The sequence below is a fragment of the Barbus barbus genome (genome assembly GCF_936440315.1).
Source record: "Barbus barbus genome assembly, chromosome: 26".
NCBI lineage: Eukaryota > Metazoa > Chordata > Actinopteri > Cypriniformes > Cyprinidae > Barbus > Barbus barbus.
Genome location: NC_136754.1, coordinates 18,009,331 through 18,024,920, shown reverse-complemented (window position 1 = coordinate 18,024,920; position 15,590 = coordinate 18,009,331). Strand labels below are relative to the sequence as shown.

At 39.7% G+C, this 15,590-nt stretch overlaps 1 protein-coding gene across 2 annotated transcripts in view; it reads left to right on the top strand.

Annotated features, from left to right (window-relative positions):
- The window catches only part of LOC306845733 (protein FAM110B), a 39,572-nt gene extending 30,326 nt beyond the window's left edge, over positions 1–9,246 (top strand). For both annotated transcript variants that reach the window (XM_079378701.1, XM_079378702.1), the window contains exons 2-3: positions 84–179; positions 6,728–9,246. In XM_079378701.1, the coding sequence (XP_079234827.1) occupies positions 7,053–8,246 (1,194 nt within the window). In that variant the 5' untranslated portion in view covers positions 84–179; positions 6,728–7,052 and the 3' untranslated portion in view covers positions 8,247–9,246. The remainder of the gene's footprint in view (positions 1–83; positions 180–6,727) is intronic.
- Positions 9,247–15,590: the final 6,344 nt, after the last annotated feature.

Below are 15,590 nucleotides of genomic sequence, written 5' to 3'. Positions count from 1 at the left end.
CTTGGTAATAAAACAATTAAAAAAATGCATTCACGAGTTTACTGTCGACTGATTTGTGATGGCTGCTGTTTTGTCTTGCCCAGGCATCACCCCCACTGATAACCTGCAGCAGCTGGAGGACAAGGGCAGCTCGGACAGCAGCTCAGAGCCCGTTAAAACCTGAGCCACACACAGGTTCGGTACGTTTTTGATATTTAGTAAGTCCATCCAGTATAACTTATAGACTACTAGTTGCAAACAGCCGCCAACCTTCTGTCAATACACCAACAAACATTTCATATGATATCATGTGATATTCACAGTACTGAGGGCAGAGAGTACATCTTTTTCCTTTTCCAGGTCGTTTTAGTTTGTCGTGTTTGTTATTGTGCATTAGCAGATGTTCCTTCACAGAAAAACACGAGTTACCTGAGGGAGCAGCTTTTAGAGCGGGATAAGTTTTTCCCATGTCATTTCCTCTTAAGCTTATGGGGTGTACAAGCCGACATGTTCCTTTGATCGTTCCCAACCCTTCAGAAGTGCAGATCTCAGTTCGGTCATCTGGGTAAAGGCGATGATGAAGTCGAGGTGTTCCAGATTTGCTAAAAAGCTGTTAAAATGTAATTATGTGATGTTCTGGATGCCATTTTTCACTGTCCACAATCAGTTAATACAATTGATGAAAAAGAGAATGAGAAATGATGTTCACGTCTGTGATGTTTCTCACACGGTTTATTTTTTAATTAACTTGAGATGATTTTTCTAGACAGATCTGAAAGTTGGAGGTGTATTTGTGTTACAAAACGATCCTGAAATGGTCTCCACTTGCAGTATGGTTAGGAACAGCTGTCCAAGGCTGCCAAACCATCTAATTTACAGTTACATTACCTTGGCTAAAAAATAAATATTTTATTATTTTATTTTGTTTGTTTTGGTGTGTTTTGTTTTGTTTGCTTAGTTTAACTACAAATGCAAAGCAACATCTTTGATCATTGCTTAATGCTTTTTTTATTATTATTCTTTTGTTTAGATTACATACAAATACAGACCACTGTCTTTGGTCATTGTTAAGTGTTTTCCCCCCACTGTGAACCATGTTAACACACATGCTGATGCCATCCTAAATTCTCCGTCACTGCTGTCCTCGCGCTGCTCCTTGAGTAGCACTAACGGGATTATTTGTCCTGTATCCGGGACGGAAGTGGATGAGAGCCTAGGGTTTTCAGTCTACTGAGGGTTCCTCATTGTGTACGGTGAAACTGTATGCATACGCTCATTACTCATTCACTATTCTACTAGTGATCAAAGCCCCTAAACTTTGGGAGTGATGAGGGCAAGAGTAAGGTCACGAGTGATGAGATTTGTTCCATGAGCTTTAGTACAGGATAATCTGGGTCATCATGTCTTGGCACTAAAGGAACCTCAGTCTGGGTTAATGCAGCATCCGTTTACATCAACTAGATTAACATCATTCTCATTAACTCACAGATTAGGTTAGGAATTGCCTACTGCACAAACACCCATAAGTAAACTTTGCTAATTGTTTTTACACCCTAGCTTTTTGTATGTACTCTACAATTAAAATAATTGCCATCAGGAAGATGTTTGTTTCTAATCAGAAAATTAGCAACTGTATGATTTCAATGATGTTATCAAATCTAAAGAGATTCCACTGCACTTTTATGGTTCTTAATGTGAATTCAAGCCAGTCTCCAAAATTAACAGTTAAATGCTTCTCTGTTAGCATGACCTTTGAAAGTGGTTTAAAGGTCATTCCTAAAGGGTGTCCCATAGGGAAGCGAGCACATTTAAATGTGCTAAAAGCCGAAGTCGCTCTCTAAAGAATTCAGAAAATTGTGCTTATGCTTTGAAAAGCTCACTATAGAAGGCCAAATTCTGGTTGTGTGCAGTTGTAATTTAGTGTTTTGCAGACCTCCCCAGAATAGATGCACTGTTGCTACCTGTGCCTGCCAGGTATCCTGTGTTTGGTCTGGATGTCAGAATGATGCCTTTTAATAGGTTCACCATTTACCTTAGGCTTTATTTTCAGAGCCTTTCCTCTTTCACAGAGCACCTATGATTTACAGGGGAGGAATTGAGATCACAAATATCCTTGAGAATGTTGTGGGCCCTTCAGTGCTAGCATCACAAATAAAATTAAAGTGTCTGACAAATATGTCTTCTGTCTGGATATTTTGGCAATGTCAGATGGTGAACTGGAAGTGATGCCAGAGTCTGATTTATGGCTCTTGATGTCTGACGCATATTGACATTTCTTCCAAATTCTTTCAGTTTCTGGGATTTTTGGGATGTCTTGTTTTTTTGTTTTTTTGGTGCTCTTTAAATGCATGATGGCTTTTGAATTTGAGCTTATATTTGTTTTTGCATGAATGGTAGACTCTAAAGGCCTGACCAACAAGAATTACATTCGCATGAATGTTTAAAATAAAATGCATATTCACTCTTTGACAGTTGGCGGGGCTTATGGAAAACCAGAATGCCCCTTTACCACGGTTACCCTGGTAAATACAGCAACTGTCTGTCACAGAGAACAAGGGAAGTCCATTTGGATTGGATTGCTCTCTATAATGCATCCATAGGCAAGCTGTTGCATCGTGGAACAGACATTGCGTGACACTGCGACTGGTTTTGTAGCTTCTATACATCGTTATTATGTAACAAGGGCTCACATTCACACACACACCTGCTGTGAGGGTGGGCCCGTGTCTGGATGAGTGACAGGAGGAAAGAGCCAATGAGCTGCTCTGCCCTGAGGGACGGGGCTCATCTGCTGGCTCTAGTTACTAGCCCAGCCCACTGCACACAGCACACAGCACACAACCAGCTCTAATGTCACAGCCTCGTGCTGCTGCTGCTGCTGGTGTGAGCAGATAACAGATGGACACCAGAATCTGTTGCTTATGTATCAGTTTATCAACACACTGACACTCTCAATATTACTGCTCGTTCTTTTTAGCTCTGTGCCATCACGGCTAGCTGTGGTGTAATCTTATGAAACTATGGAAACATATGAATATACAGTTGGGCCAAAAGTCTTGCTTCCTCTACGATCAAGATGCTTTACAGATAATCTCAAATCAACCTGGTTTGCATATGTATGACAATGATAAAGGATATTTTTCTTTACAAAAAGACATTTAAAGGGATGGCTCAACCAAAAATTAAAATTCTGTCATCAATTACCCTCATGTCGTTCTAAACCTGTAACACCTTTGTTCATTTTTGGAACACAATTTAAGATATTTTTGATTAAATCTGAGAGCTTTCTGGCCCTGCATAGACAGCAATGCAACGGATACGTTCAAGGCCCAGAAAGGTAGTAAGGACATTGTTAAAATAGTCCATGTGAAACATTAATTTTATGATTATCATGTCTATCGCACTGAAGTCATACGTTTAAACCATATTAGTTTTTTTTTTTTTTCACGTTTTCTGGGTTGGTAAATGCACTGGGGACCCGATTATAGCGCTTAAACGGAAAAGGTCAGATTTTCATTATATATCTCCTTTAAAAGATATTTAATATATAATTATTTATAAATAATATTGTTTTTATTTATAAATATTATTGTATATATACATGTGACTTATTTATAAAAATATTATTTATTATTTAGAAATAATGTTAACACACAATTTTGGACATTATATAAAATATTTTTTAAAATAAAAATTCATTTGTTTTGACACCACCAGCAGGATCATACTGTAGCTCTCCTCCCAAGAGAAATGTTACTAGAGGACGAGCCTTTAAGCAAATGTGATAAAAGGATTTTAGCTGAAATCCAATCTTCTCTTTGTTTTATACACTACTTTGTAACCCAATACACCCAGAGGGACATTAGCGCTTAATATTATCTCAGAGTTGATAAATGCAACAGACCTGCATGAATCTAGTAGTAGCGTAATGTGGACATTTATATTGTTTTTTGAAGTCATGTGGCCTCAAAGCAGCATTTTCTTTTTTTTTTGTCAGTTTCTGTTTTAAATTGTTCGCGTGATCATCATGTGTTTGGAGTTTAAAAAAAAAAAAAAAGTTTGGCCACTCAGACAACAAGATGGATTTAATGACTTTGTTGCTACATTGCCAAACGGCTCAGCTGATGTGGTGTATTTTCTGCGTTTCTGTGATTTTTATGACCCGAGGCGCAGTGAGAGCACATTCACATGGGAAACACACTCGTTTATGTGCTTTATGGTGCGTTAGCTGTACATAGGAAATGGTAAAAACCTCATGAAATGACGAACAGTTTTACATATTTATTTAATGACATATTCATGTATGAATGTATTAATGTACATTTTTGAATTAATACTAGGGTGTTTACTGCTAAAAGCCACAGAACTCATTGTGGTCTTTTAAGGGTAGAAAGGATCATTTGTACACACTGGAGTACACATGACGGGTATGTTTCTGATAAGCAGATGATCACATACAGAGGTCTCCATATGTATAGAGGCCTGAATACTGAGTTACTGATCCTGGAGCAAGTCGTTCGAATACCCATTTTACAAATCGCAGTTTCATTTCAGCAGGCCAACTCGCAGGGATGGTGTGATGAGGTAAAGTGTTATTCTTACATGCACAATAAGGGTGAGCGGGTGCGTTGAGAGAGCTGTGGGGATTGCCTTTGGGGATAATTCAGAAGGGCTTTGGAGGGAGATGAAATGATGTGAGATGGCTCTTGGCTGGAGTCCCACAGCTGGGCTTACTCTGTTTTGGGGGAAGGGGCTACAGCACTCAGCACAGAGGATTAAAGGAGACAGGGGGTTTTTTTCTTTGCGGGGGCGTTTAGGGAGATCGTTACAATTATTACTCTTTGCACGACCCATGTTTTAGACTCCTCTGTGCTCTGTAATTGTTTAAAGAGAAAGGCCCATTGCTCATATGCTGTTTAGACTTATAATCACTGACCCCTTCTTGAAACATATAAACAGTCATTGTTGATAGCGTTATTAAAGAACTGAAAACACAGTTTTCATCACAGTCTGCTCATATTATGTCTAGCTAAATCCCAGGTGGCTGCAAAGTTGTTTACAGTGTATGCTTGTTTTTGACAAAATGGGTTAGTTTAGAGCATTGGTCTCAACTCCATTCCTGGAGGGCCACGGCTCTGCACAGTTTAGCTCCAACCCTAATCAAACACACCTGATCCAGCTAATCAAGCTCTTCAGGATCACTAGAAACTTTCAAGGCGGTATGATTTGGAGCAGGTTGGAGCTAAACTGTGCAGAGCTGCGGCCCTCCAGGAATTGAGTTTGAGACCAATGGTTTAGAGTGTAAAATTTCTTAAGAATTAAAATTTCACCCTTTCTTACTCGAGGGCAGTGCTTTTATGCTATCACTCTCTGATTGGAACATATAAGCCGCATATATTTACTAGTAGAAGTTGTTTTATATGTTTGTTTGTTTTTGCACCAGCAATATTCTTAAGTCTTAAACACACGTTAAGATTTATTAATCTTTGGCATGCTGTCGATTGGAACTAAAAATACATTTGCCTTAAAAATGCAGATTGTTTTTACATTACAGATTGCCCTTAGAATTTTATTATAATCAAATAAGCTTAAGTGTGGTTTTCTAAATTCTTTTCTGTGTGAATCAACAGTATGCCACAGATGAAGTGTAATTTAAGCAGAATTGTTCTTTTAAAGGCCATCTTATTCTGTTTTCTGTAATACATTTATAATACTTTGCAAAGCCTGCATGGCCCTATCTATCCCAAAAGTGACTCTGGGGATGTTTCAAATGCTTGGGCGGGGAAAAAAAACAGTGCTTTTGGGTCCAGTGAGGTTCACTTGCTAATGGGAGTTCTTGTAATTAAATATGATATTTCTGCAAAACTGTTCGGTTTACAACAATAAAATCCCTAGTGAGCTTGCAATCACTGGATTTGAATGGCTTGAGGTCAAGATGTACAAAAATTATGAAAAACTAAGTCCGATATGGGTTTCATTTTAAGATTATGTTTCACACAGGTTTGACATTAACTAATGACATAGACTGTTATGTCATGATAACATTCTGGACTGCCTGACAAAAATTGTCCAAGAACCTCTGTAATTACTTTTATTTATGAGACCAGGAAAGTTTCCCACCACTTTGTTTCCTTCTCTCTTCGATGTATTTTTTTCTTGTCCCCCTGCAAACAGCCTCAGGGTTTTGGCAGGAACATGAGCCCTGATCATACATCTGTATTTCTCTGGCTGCAAAAAGAGAACTTGCACACTCACACACAAATTGCTGAATCATTGTTTCTTTGCATTTGTATGAAAATAATTTGCCTGTTTTCACTTATATGAGGATATATAAGTGACATTTTGATATGAAATAATTATAAGCAATAAATAAGAAAGCTGGGTCATCAAATTCGCTTTTGCTTTATTGGATGATTATTCAGATTAAAATACGGTAATATGTCAAATAAAGGATTTTCATCAAAGGATAACCGCTAGGTAAATTGCAGTAAGTTATACATATGGGACCACAGTGCACTAGGCTACATAAGTATTCCTAGATTAAAGTCTAAGATTGTCTCACCCACACTCACTACCACCAACCAAATTATAATAATTCCACTGATATTGAGGTGTGCATGTGTTTCCATTAGTTGTTTTCTAGTGCTTCATCAGCCAACAGCACGCCAGAGTCGTAGCTCTTCCTGTTGTTGCTAGGAATGTGATGTCACCTGCTCCCTTTAACAGGGTTGGTCCTTGTGTGTTTCAGATTCTCAGCCTTGGCCAGGAACAAAGGAGCAGGGACAAGGCTTTTCCCCACAATCCTCTGGTGCTCCCTCCCAGCTGGCCAAGCCTGACGGGTGTGCTGACACTGACTGGAGCTGAGTGCTCTTTTTACCGCCGTGCGGGGCCTGGCTGCGTGGAGGAAGCGGGGGCTAATTAATGAGCTGTGAGTATGAGGCCTCACTGCTGACAGCCAGTGGAGACAGGATTAATAGTCCGGTCATCTGGCTTGATGTGTGTGCCTCCAGGCTGCCCCTTGACGAGAGTCCACTGCGGAATCCACCACGGCGGCCGCCGAGAGACCAGCAGAGATGCCCACCGAGACGCTACAGGCAGATAGCAAGCCCGCCGGTCAGGGTGGGGCCTTTGCCTCGGCTGTCCCGCTCCGCATCCTCAACAAGGGGCCCGACTACTTTCGCCGACAGACAGAGCCTAACCCAAAGCGCTTGAGTGCCGTGGAGCGGCTTGAGGCCGACAAGGCCAAGTACGTGAAGAGCCAGGAGGTCATTAACGCTAAGCAGGAACCCATCAAGCCACAGGTACTTGCCAAGCCCCCCGTCTGCCCGGTTCCTGTCAAGAGAAGTGGCGGTGTGGGATCAGGCTTGAAAGCCTCCAACAACAATGCCAAATCAGACACTTGCGCAACCACCACCAAACGGGAGAATCTCAACCTGGAGATCCTGAAGAACATCTTGAACAGCTCCTCCTCATCCGAGGGGCCCGCCAAGGGGATGTCGCACAAAGTCGGGGCACGTAGCTGGGCTCCGCATCGCTCGTCTGAGCTGTCGGAACCTGGATGTCGTTCCTTTGCCGACTCGCTCAAGGTACCACCTTCCACGCAAGGTCGACACAGTCCACAGGGAGGCAACTTGAACCTGAGTCGCAGGCTGCTGGAGGAGAGGTCGTGCGAGGCCGATGGCGAGCGCTGGTCTCTGCATGCCTCCCACAGCTCTTCAGACATTCGCCGCATGTGCAATGGCAAGCCACTGAGAGCGGCCCGCAGCAGCAGCTCTTCTGCACCACCACTGCCACCCAAGCCTAGCGCCAAGGCCTTGGCTGCATGTGACAATGCTCCCTGCACCTCTGAAAGAGAGACACTATCTAGCACTGCTACGGAGCTGGAGTTGGGCAGTTCTGTGGCCCGCAGGCCCTCTCTGCACCGTTCTAAATCAGACCTGAGCGACCGCTACGCTCGGGCCGGTGCAGACGTGGAACGCTTCTTCAACTATTGTGGGCTGGATCCCGAGGAGCTGGAGAGCGTAGGTGTGGAAAGCTTCGCCCGAGCGAACTCTGATATTGTGTCGCTAAACTTCCGTAGTGCCAGCATGATCAGCTCGGACTGTGAGCAGTCACGGCATAGCAACGACGACTTGACTGACGAAGAAGACGATGCTGGGGAGCGCGTTCCCTACGGTATTTCCGCCGTTGAACGGAATGCCCGGGTCATTAAGTGGCTCTACAGCATCAAGCAGGCGCGGGAGTCTCAGAAAGTCTCCCATGTCTAAAAGAGGGAGCAGACCTCCCCAACCTGGTTTGGACTTCGTACCTGCTTATTTTTGCAATCCATGCACAGTCTTTGAAATCTTGAAAATTTACATGGCAAAGCATTTTGAGTTGACGGCACTTTTTATTCGCTTTTTGCATTCAGTGTTCGCTGTCTTCTGAATCTGCATGACTCCTTAGACACTCTTTGCGGCCTCAAGGTAATGCAGCTTATGTAGGAGCCTCTTTAAAGATGGCTGCGTCAATGCCATCTCTGTGCAGAGAACAACTCATATTTCCTTTTTTCTTTTGTTCTTTCTGCCTCTGTCTGTCAGATGTTTTGATGCCAGCACCTTTCAGGTGCGTCTTATTTCACTTGGGCACACTGAGCCAGGAAGCCATATCGGTATGAATGCAGAGCTGCAGTGTGTTTAGACTTCTTTTGATCCTCTCTTTCTTTCTTTTTTTTTTGACGTGTCCTTATGATGGATACGAGCTGTATGTATATAAACTTCTGTGAATGGACGCAGCAGAAGCATGTTTTAGTCTATTCTCGAGATCTCCCCCGCTCGACTTCTCTCGGTCAGCCTTGCACTGGTCATATTGTTCCAGCAGTATCATGACACCATTCAGCTTCATGTGGTTTGTTTTCACTTTGTCTGTCGTCCATAAAGTTCCTGTTTGGCGGTTGATTATTTTTGTGGTACTATTGTTTCGAAAGGTGTAAATGCTGTAAGAATATGTATGTAATTTTCAGAGTTGTCGGAAAAGCATTGTGTGACGACGAGTATGCTATGTTCCTCCATAGCTCCTTGTCTGTTTGTTCAACTCTCTGGGCTTGCATCGTGAGGCTGTGTGAGACATTGTCCATGAACAAATCTGTATGACACTGTTGTTGCAATGACATTATATGTTCGGTATATTGAAGTTTGAGCTGTTACTTAAAAATGTCATCAAGATGTTTGTTCACATTTATTTCTTTTTCATTTCAATAAATGGCTGATTTTGCCAACTTTTGCCACCAACCTCAAATGTTTGAATGCATTTTTCTGTTATTTATATATTTGATGCATGCATATGATTTTTTTTCTTAAAAAGAAACAACAAAATATCATTTCTTTTGTGTGTTTTCCTCAGAAAAAAAAGAAGTCAAACTGTTTTGAAATGATATTAGAGTAAATGATGACAAAATAAAAAAAATTCCACACACTTTCCTTTTAAGCAGTCATAGAGTAATTTTTAAACCAGCTCACACAGTGGGTAGATAGTGGTGAAAGAATCACAAAGGCCAGTCATGTGATTCTCCTATTGCTGACCCTGAGAAAACAGCTGTCAAGTCTTATATGCTCACAATTTGCGCATAGGCAAGATCTTCCCTGTTTTGAAACCCTATTTCGCTCTCTCATTGTAGCTCTTCTCTTTACAGAGCATGGCTGTCCGCAGGAGGGTGAGTATCTTTAATTTAGTCATCTGTGCTGCCTGCTTTCTCAGGGCAAGAGGAAATGATCTAATTCATCACAAATGTTTAGAAAGGCCAGACCACTGCACTAGAGGCCCCCTCGCTCCCTAGAGCACCTAACTCACTCCCATAAACAAGCTCAAGGGATCTACGGTCACAAGCTGGAACACTTACATGAAACCTTATGTTTTCACCCACTTTTCTCTGCATTTTAGAAAAAAGACCTTCAGCTTGATGCTTTTGAAAACACTAAATTGGGCTTTGTGATGCTTGCTAAGGCAAGCCTCAGTAAAACTACATGCTCATTAAACTTTGGTGCTTAACTAGTCAATTGTTTATTTGTGAATGATACCTCAAATCACGTGGCTTAAAGGATTAGTTAACTTCCAGAATAAAAATGTACTGAATTTACTCAGCTCCATGTTCATATCTTTCTTCAGTCGAAAAGAAATTAAGGTTTTTGAGGAAAACATTCAAGGATTTTTCTCGATATAGTGGAGTTTAATGAGGATCAATGGGTTGAGGGTCCAAATTGCAGTTTCATTGGAGCTTCAAAGGGCTCTACATGATCCCAGCTGAGGAATAAGGGTCTTATCTAGTGAAACAATGTCATTTTCTAATTTATAATATTAACCCATTGGTCCCCATTGAAGTCCACTATATGGAGACAAATCCTAGATGTTTTTTCCTCAAAAACCTTAATTTCTTTTCAACTGAAGAAAGAAAGACATCTTGGATGACATGGGGGGTGCGTAAATTATCAGGAAATTTTTATTCTGGAAGTGAACTAATCCTTTAATGAAAGGTTTTGCTTTTATGTTTCTAAGCAATTTTAGCCTGGTGGACAATGTAATGGGCAGAAAAAAGACTTTAAAAGGAGAGACCCGAGTCATATCTAGTGACCAGAATATCGTGGACTCTCTTGACTTTTTCTTGAATTTGCCATTTTCCACACAGAAACACCCTAGAGACAACATAGAACTGCACTAAAATACACATTACACAGCTTATACTGTTATACTGAACAGCTATTATGTGACTCTTCACTTTAGTAACTAGAATAAGGCATGTGTTATTTAAGCCACAAAATGGCTGCCTCTTGTTGTTTTGAAATTGAATGTTGTTTTAGGGTAATTATGAATGACTTGTTATAGCATTTGAGTGCCTGTTAATCAATATTTACACAATGCATGCCTTCTTCACTACTCCCCTTCCCCCCAGAAAAAGTGTGTAATGTAGGATTAGCGAATCCTCCCTCTGGCTTTGCATGACATGAAGATAATTTCTCAGTAGATCTAATGACTAATGGGGGTTTATCTGTTCATGTGAGGAAAACACAAGACTGTTGAGTTGTGACAGAAAAAAAAAAGCCTTACTTTCCCTGTCAGGACCTGGATTGAAACAAAATGGCACCCCGGGCAAAACCAAGACTCAATAAAAATGAGGTAAATTTAATTTTCCATTTTGTTTCCTAAAGTTACACTAATAACATCAGACCCCCTCATGAACACCTTCATTAATTTCCATCTAGCATGCCTGACAAAAGAAGCATTGATGAATGCCCTTTCTATAGCCTCTCTCTCTCGGAGCAGAACATTAAGCAATGAAAGCAAGCCATGTTTGAGCGGTCTCTCTCTCTCCGCTGGAGGGATGCTGCGACATGGTTGTTAGGGTTCATTGGCTGTCATCATTCCCCCTGCACGCCTCGCTCAGCAACACAAAGGCTGCAAGTTTCTTCATCCCTTTGACTCATGCTTTTCTAATGCAGCAGTTTAAGCCCAGCGCTTACAGCTGTGAGCTAACATGACATTTACCACCGATTCCCGCTCAGCGGCTCTCAGGCCAGAGGCTCACAGTGATCATGTGGTATCATAACAGGCTTAGTGTGGCCGTGTTGTCCCTCTTTGTTTTGTCTGTGACGCTGCAGCATTAATAAACAGAGATTCCTTCAACTCTACATCTTATATCAATATTGAAATGAAGAGCACATGTCCCTCAGATTTTCAAACCAAGTGATTTTTCAAGGTAGCTTTCAAAAAAGGTTAAAAAATTTAAATGCATGCTGATCTGTTAAGTTCAGTTTCAGTTTTGCTTTGTTCACCTAGAAAAATAGTAATATATTTAAAATACATTTATTACATAGTTCAGATCGATTAACATATTTACTGACAAATCGCTTGAGACTTACTGATATAAAAATTGTATTAAACTTTATTTGGAGTAGTACTTGTACTATACAATGCACATTTCATAATATTAAGCCTAAAATATGTTTTAATGTTAATATTTATGAGGATTTTATGATCTTTTGAATAATATAATGCAAGGTATTTCAAGTGTACCTGTAGTACACTTGCAATAGTTCCACTTCAGCACAATCACATACTTCAGTATATCTTTAGTTGGACTTCATCACTACTTCTGTGCAATTCAAGTGCATTAAGCACAAAATTAGTTGTTCCAATTCAGCAGACTTTAGTTTACTAAAAGTACAATTGCAGGGTATTTTTATCAAATACATGTGTAAATGTATTTGTAGTATACTTAGCATGAAATAAATGTATTTCATATACATTTTAGTATATTTATATTAAGTATATTTTTTCACTAGGGCAGTACATACAAAAAAAACATTCTTATTGTACCAAGCATATAACAATATAATATAAAAGACACATGTAATACTGTAATTCTGCTAAATGGCCTTATGTTTATGCAGTCTCTTATGTTTTGTGTGTACATTATCACAAAGATCATGAAAATAACAGGACCAAAACCCAGTGATAAGGTAAGAATGCTGGAAATAAATGTGATACTATAACACATCGTAATGTTTTTAAATGAATGAGTGCCAAATGTACAATTAGTACTCTATTTATTACCATAATTTTTGCACATTTATTCAGATATCTTAGAATGAATCTTGATCCGTTTTAAATGTTTGTGTTTAAATGTCACTTCATAGTGGTTCAGGGCTTAATTTTGTAGGACTTCATGTTTCTGCTACTTTTGTTTTTAGTCAGGTTTATACCTTCAAGTATTTGAACAATACGAGCAACCCGTCAGAGCGAAATATCCTTAGAACGCAGGACCCATCGTTAAAATTCCAGTAGGTTGGTAAAAGCTTTGTCAACAACCTGCATTCACTTGTGTTTAGTCAGGAGTGTAAGAGGACTCTGTGTGCAATGAATGCTCCTGAAATTGAAATTCAAATGGTAGCCCACAGCTAACCAGCATCAGCTGCTCTAACATTCCTCTCTAGCCTCACGTTAGGTAAAAACCTAAATTATGAAACATAAATTAGGCCGTGTAGATTATTACATCTTTTAAATCAGTGCATTATAAGTATAATTTATAATGTGTTTGATTTATGGAAGCATGACTTCTAACATCTATAGTAGATTGTTCGAATACCTTTCCCTCAACTACACATATGACCAACAATCAGAATCATCTGACTGAAGTGTTTTCCATTTCTGAAAATCTTTAATGGGTATTTTATATTGAGATGACATGCAGATGTTGCTACAGTATTTGTGTGTAGCATGTGGTGTCTGCATATGAAATTGAGATTAAGGAAAGCTTTTAGGCCTACTTGGGCCGTGTGTCAAGGACAGTGTGTATAACCCATCTTATCTGGGCCGACATTATTTTATTGATTTAATCAGTGTTAAGCAGCACTTTTTATTTTTCAGCATTGCTGATAAATGTTTCCTGAATTCTGAAGGCTCATGTGACACTGCAATGGCTGCTCAAAATTAAACTTTGTCATCACACGGATGAATTACGTTTGAAAAATGTTTAATTGTAAATAAATACAGCCTTGGTGAGCATCGAAGATTTCTTTCATAAAACTGAATGATGATAAACTATATGCATGTTTACATATTTAAGCATGAATACTTTTTTGGACAGTTTCATAGTAAATAGTCTTTTCCTGCTTATGTCTAGCAGTATGACTGGTAGCCTGTTGTCCAGTGAGAAAAAAACAGATCTATCAAGGGACACAATGCACAAGTGTGTTTGTGGTCACGGCACTGAGGATGGAAGGTCAGTCACGCAGGTCTATAATTGACCTAGAAAGCTTTCATTTCAGTTCTCAGTTCTATATCCAACTCTTCGCATGCAAGGAACAGAAATCCCATCTGGATCCTTATCGGTTTGTAGTGAAGGTAAGCCATGGTGATATTCAAATATTCCTCACATTCAGATTTATTTGACTGTAAATAGTGCATGTGTGGTGCTAAAATGATATTATCTTATACAATTTTTCAAAAACTAAATATTCAGTGGTTCATTCCAGGTGCTCGACGTCAGATGACAACAGTCATTCCAGAACAGCCTAAAATAACTTCCTCATGACAAGCAGAGACTGTCCCCTAGTGGTGAGTTACGCTTTCTACATTGGTAAGAATATACAAATTAACACTTTTATAATCTAATTTCACTTTACTAAATGCCAGTGTTTTTATACTGTGCTTAATATGTTAAAATGTGCTCAATTCTGAACTAGAACAAAATGCCAAACTAGTTCAACAGTTTGACAGTCCATTCAAATCTCTACATACTGGGCCTAAAGGGGGCCGTGTGTACATACAGAAGATCTTAATGTAAAGGCACAAGATGTAGATGTTTTGGCTGTTCACAGCTTATTGGAAACATAAAGCATACACAAAGTATGTAAAACAGAGTGAGTTATAATAATAAAATCATTTTTGTAAATAAAGTTGATTGGAGTATGTTTTACAAGACAATACTATTCATACTAATATATATATATATATATATATATATATATATATAATGTATGTATGTACAGTAGTAACAACAAATAATATGTTATTGATGATTAATGTTTTTAAATATGATGGTTTCATTCTAAACATGGTGATTATCTCTAATATGGACACCCAACATAATTATATTTACCATCTGAATCTAACCATGTCATGTCAACAAATGGAAAAGTCAGCGATCTATTAATTATAATGTTAATTACTGTGCGCCTTTAGCCCCAACAATAGGGGCGCTTTTTACCCCAAATACCATACTTTTACATATTCTTTCGTTATTTAAAAACTGTTGCTTTAATTATCTTAAACAAAACTGAAAATCATAAGAAGACCGTTGTCTCAAAATATATGTATTAATTTTAAGGATTCTCATTTGCTACTTAAATCTACAACATTTTAAAAACAACAATATATTAGATCAAGTAAGCACAGAATCAACTTTGCGCTGCTGCGCGCGATCGCGTCGAAGATCAGATAAATAGGTGCATCTTGAAAAGCGGATGTTCTTAAAAGTGCTAAGCCACAAGATCCAGGGGGCGTGGTTGGATCCAGATCCAACTCCTCCCACCTTACATATACCTAAACAAGGGCTGTCCAAACTCGGTCCTGGAGGGCCGGTGTTCTGCAGACTTTAGCTCCAACCCAAATAAACACACCTGAAGCAGCTAATCAAGCTCTTACTAGGCATACTAGAAGCTTCCATGCAGGTGTGTTGAGGCAAGTTGGAGCTAAACTCTGCAGGACACCGGCCCTCCAGGACCGAGTTTGGACAGCCCTGACCTAAACCCACCCCTAGATGTGGATCCAACCACGTCCCCTGGATCTTGTGGGCTGCAGCGACCCCTACTTGGGTTTTTGTGCCATCTAGTGACTAATATAAACAGCATCGCCCAGATATGATAAGTGAATAACTGACGACGGGCAGTTGAATTATTAGAGAAATAATGCACAGCCGAGGTGGTGATGCACAGATGCATTATTTTTCTAATAAGTCAATTATTCCGCTTATACTACGGTTGCCACGCCTCAAAACATTGATCAGATGATATATTTCAAGGCATTCGTCTGGTTTTTCCTACTTAAATCGCTATTGTTGAGTAGGCTAGTTCTCCTAG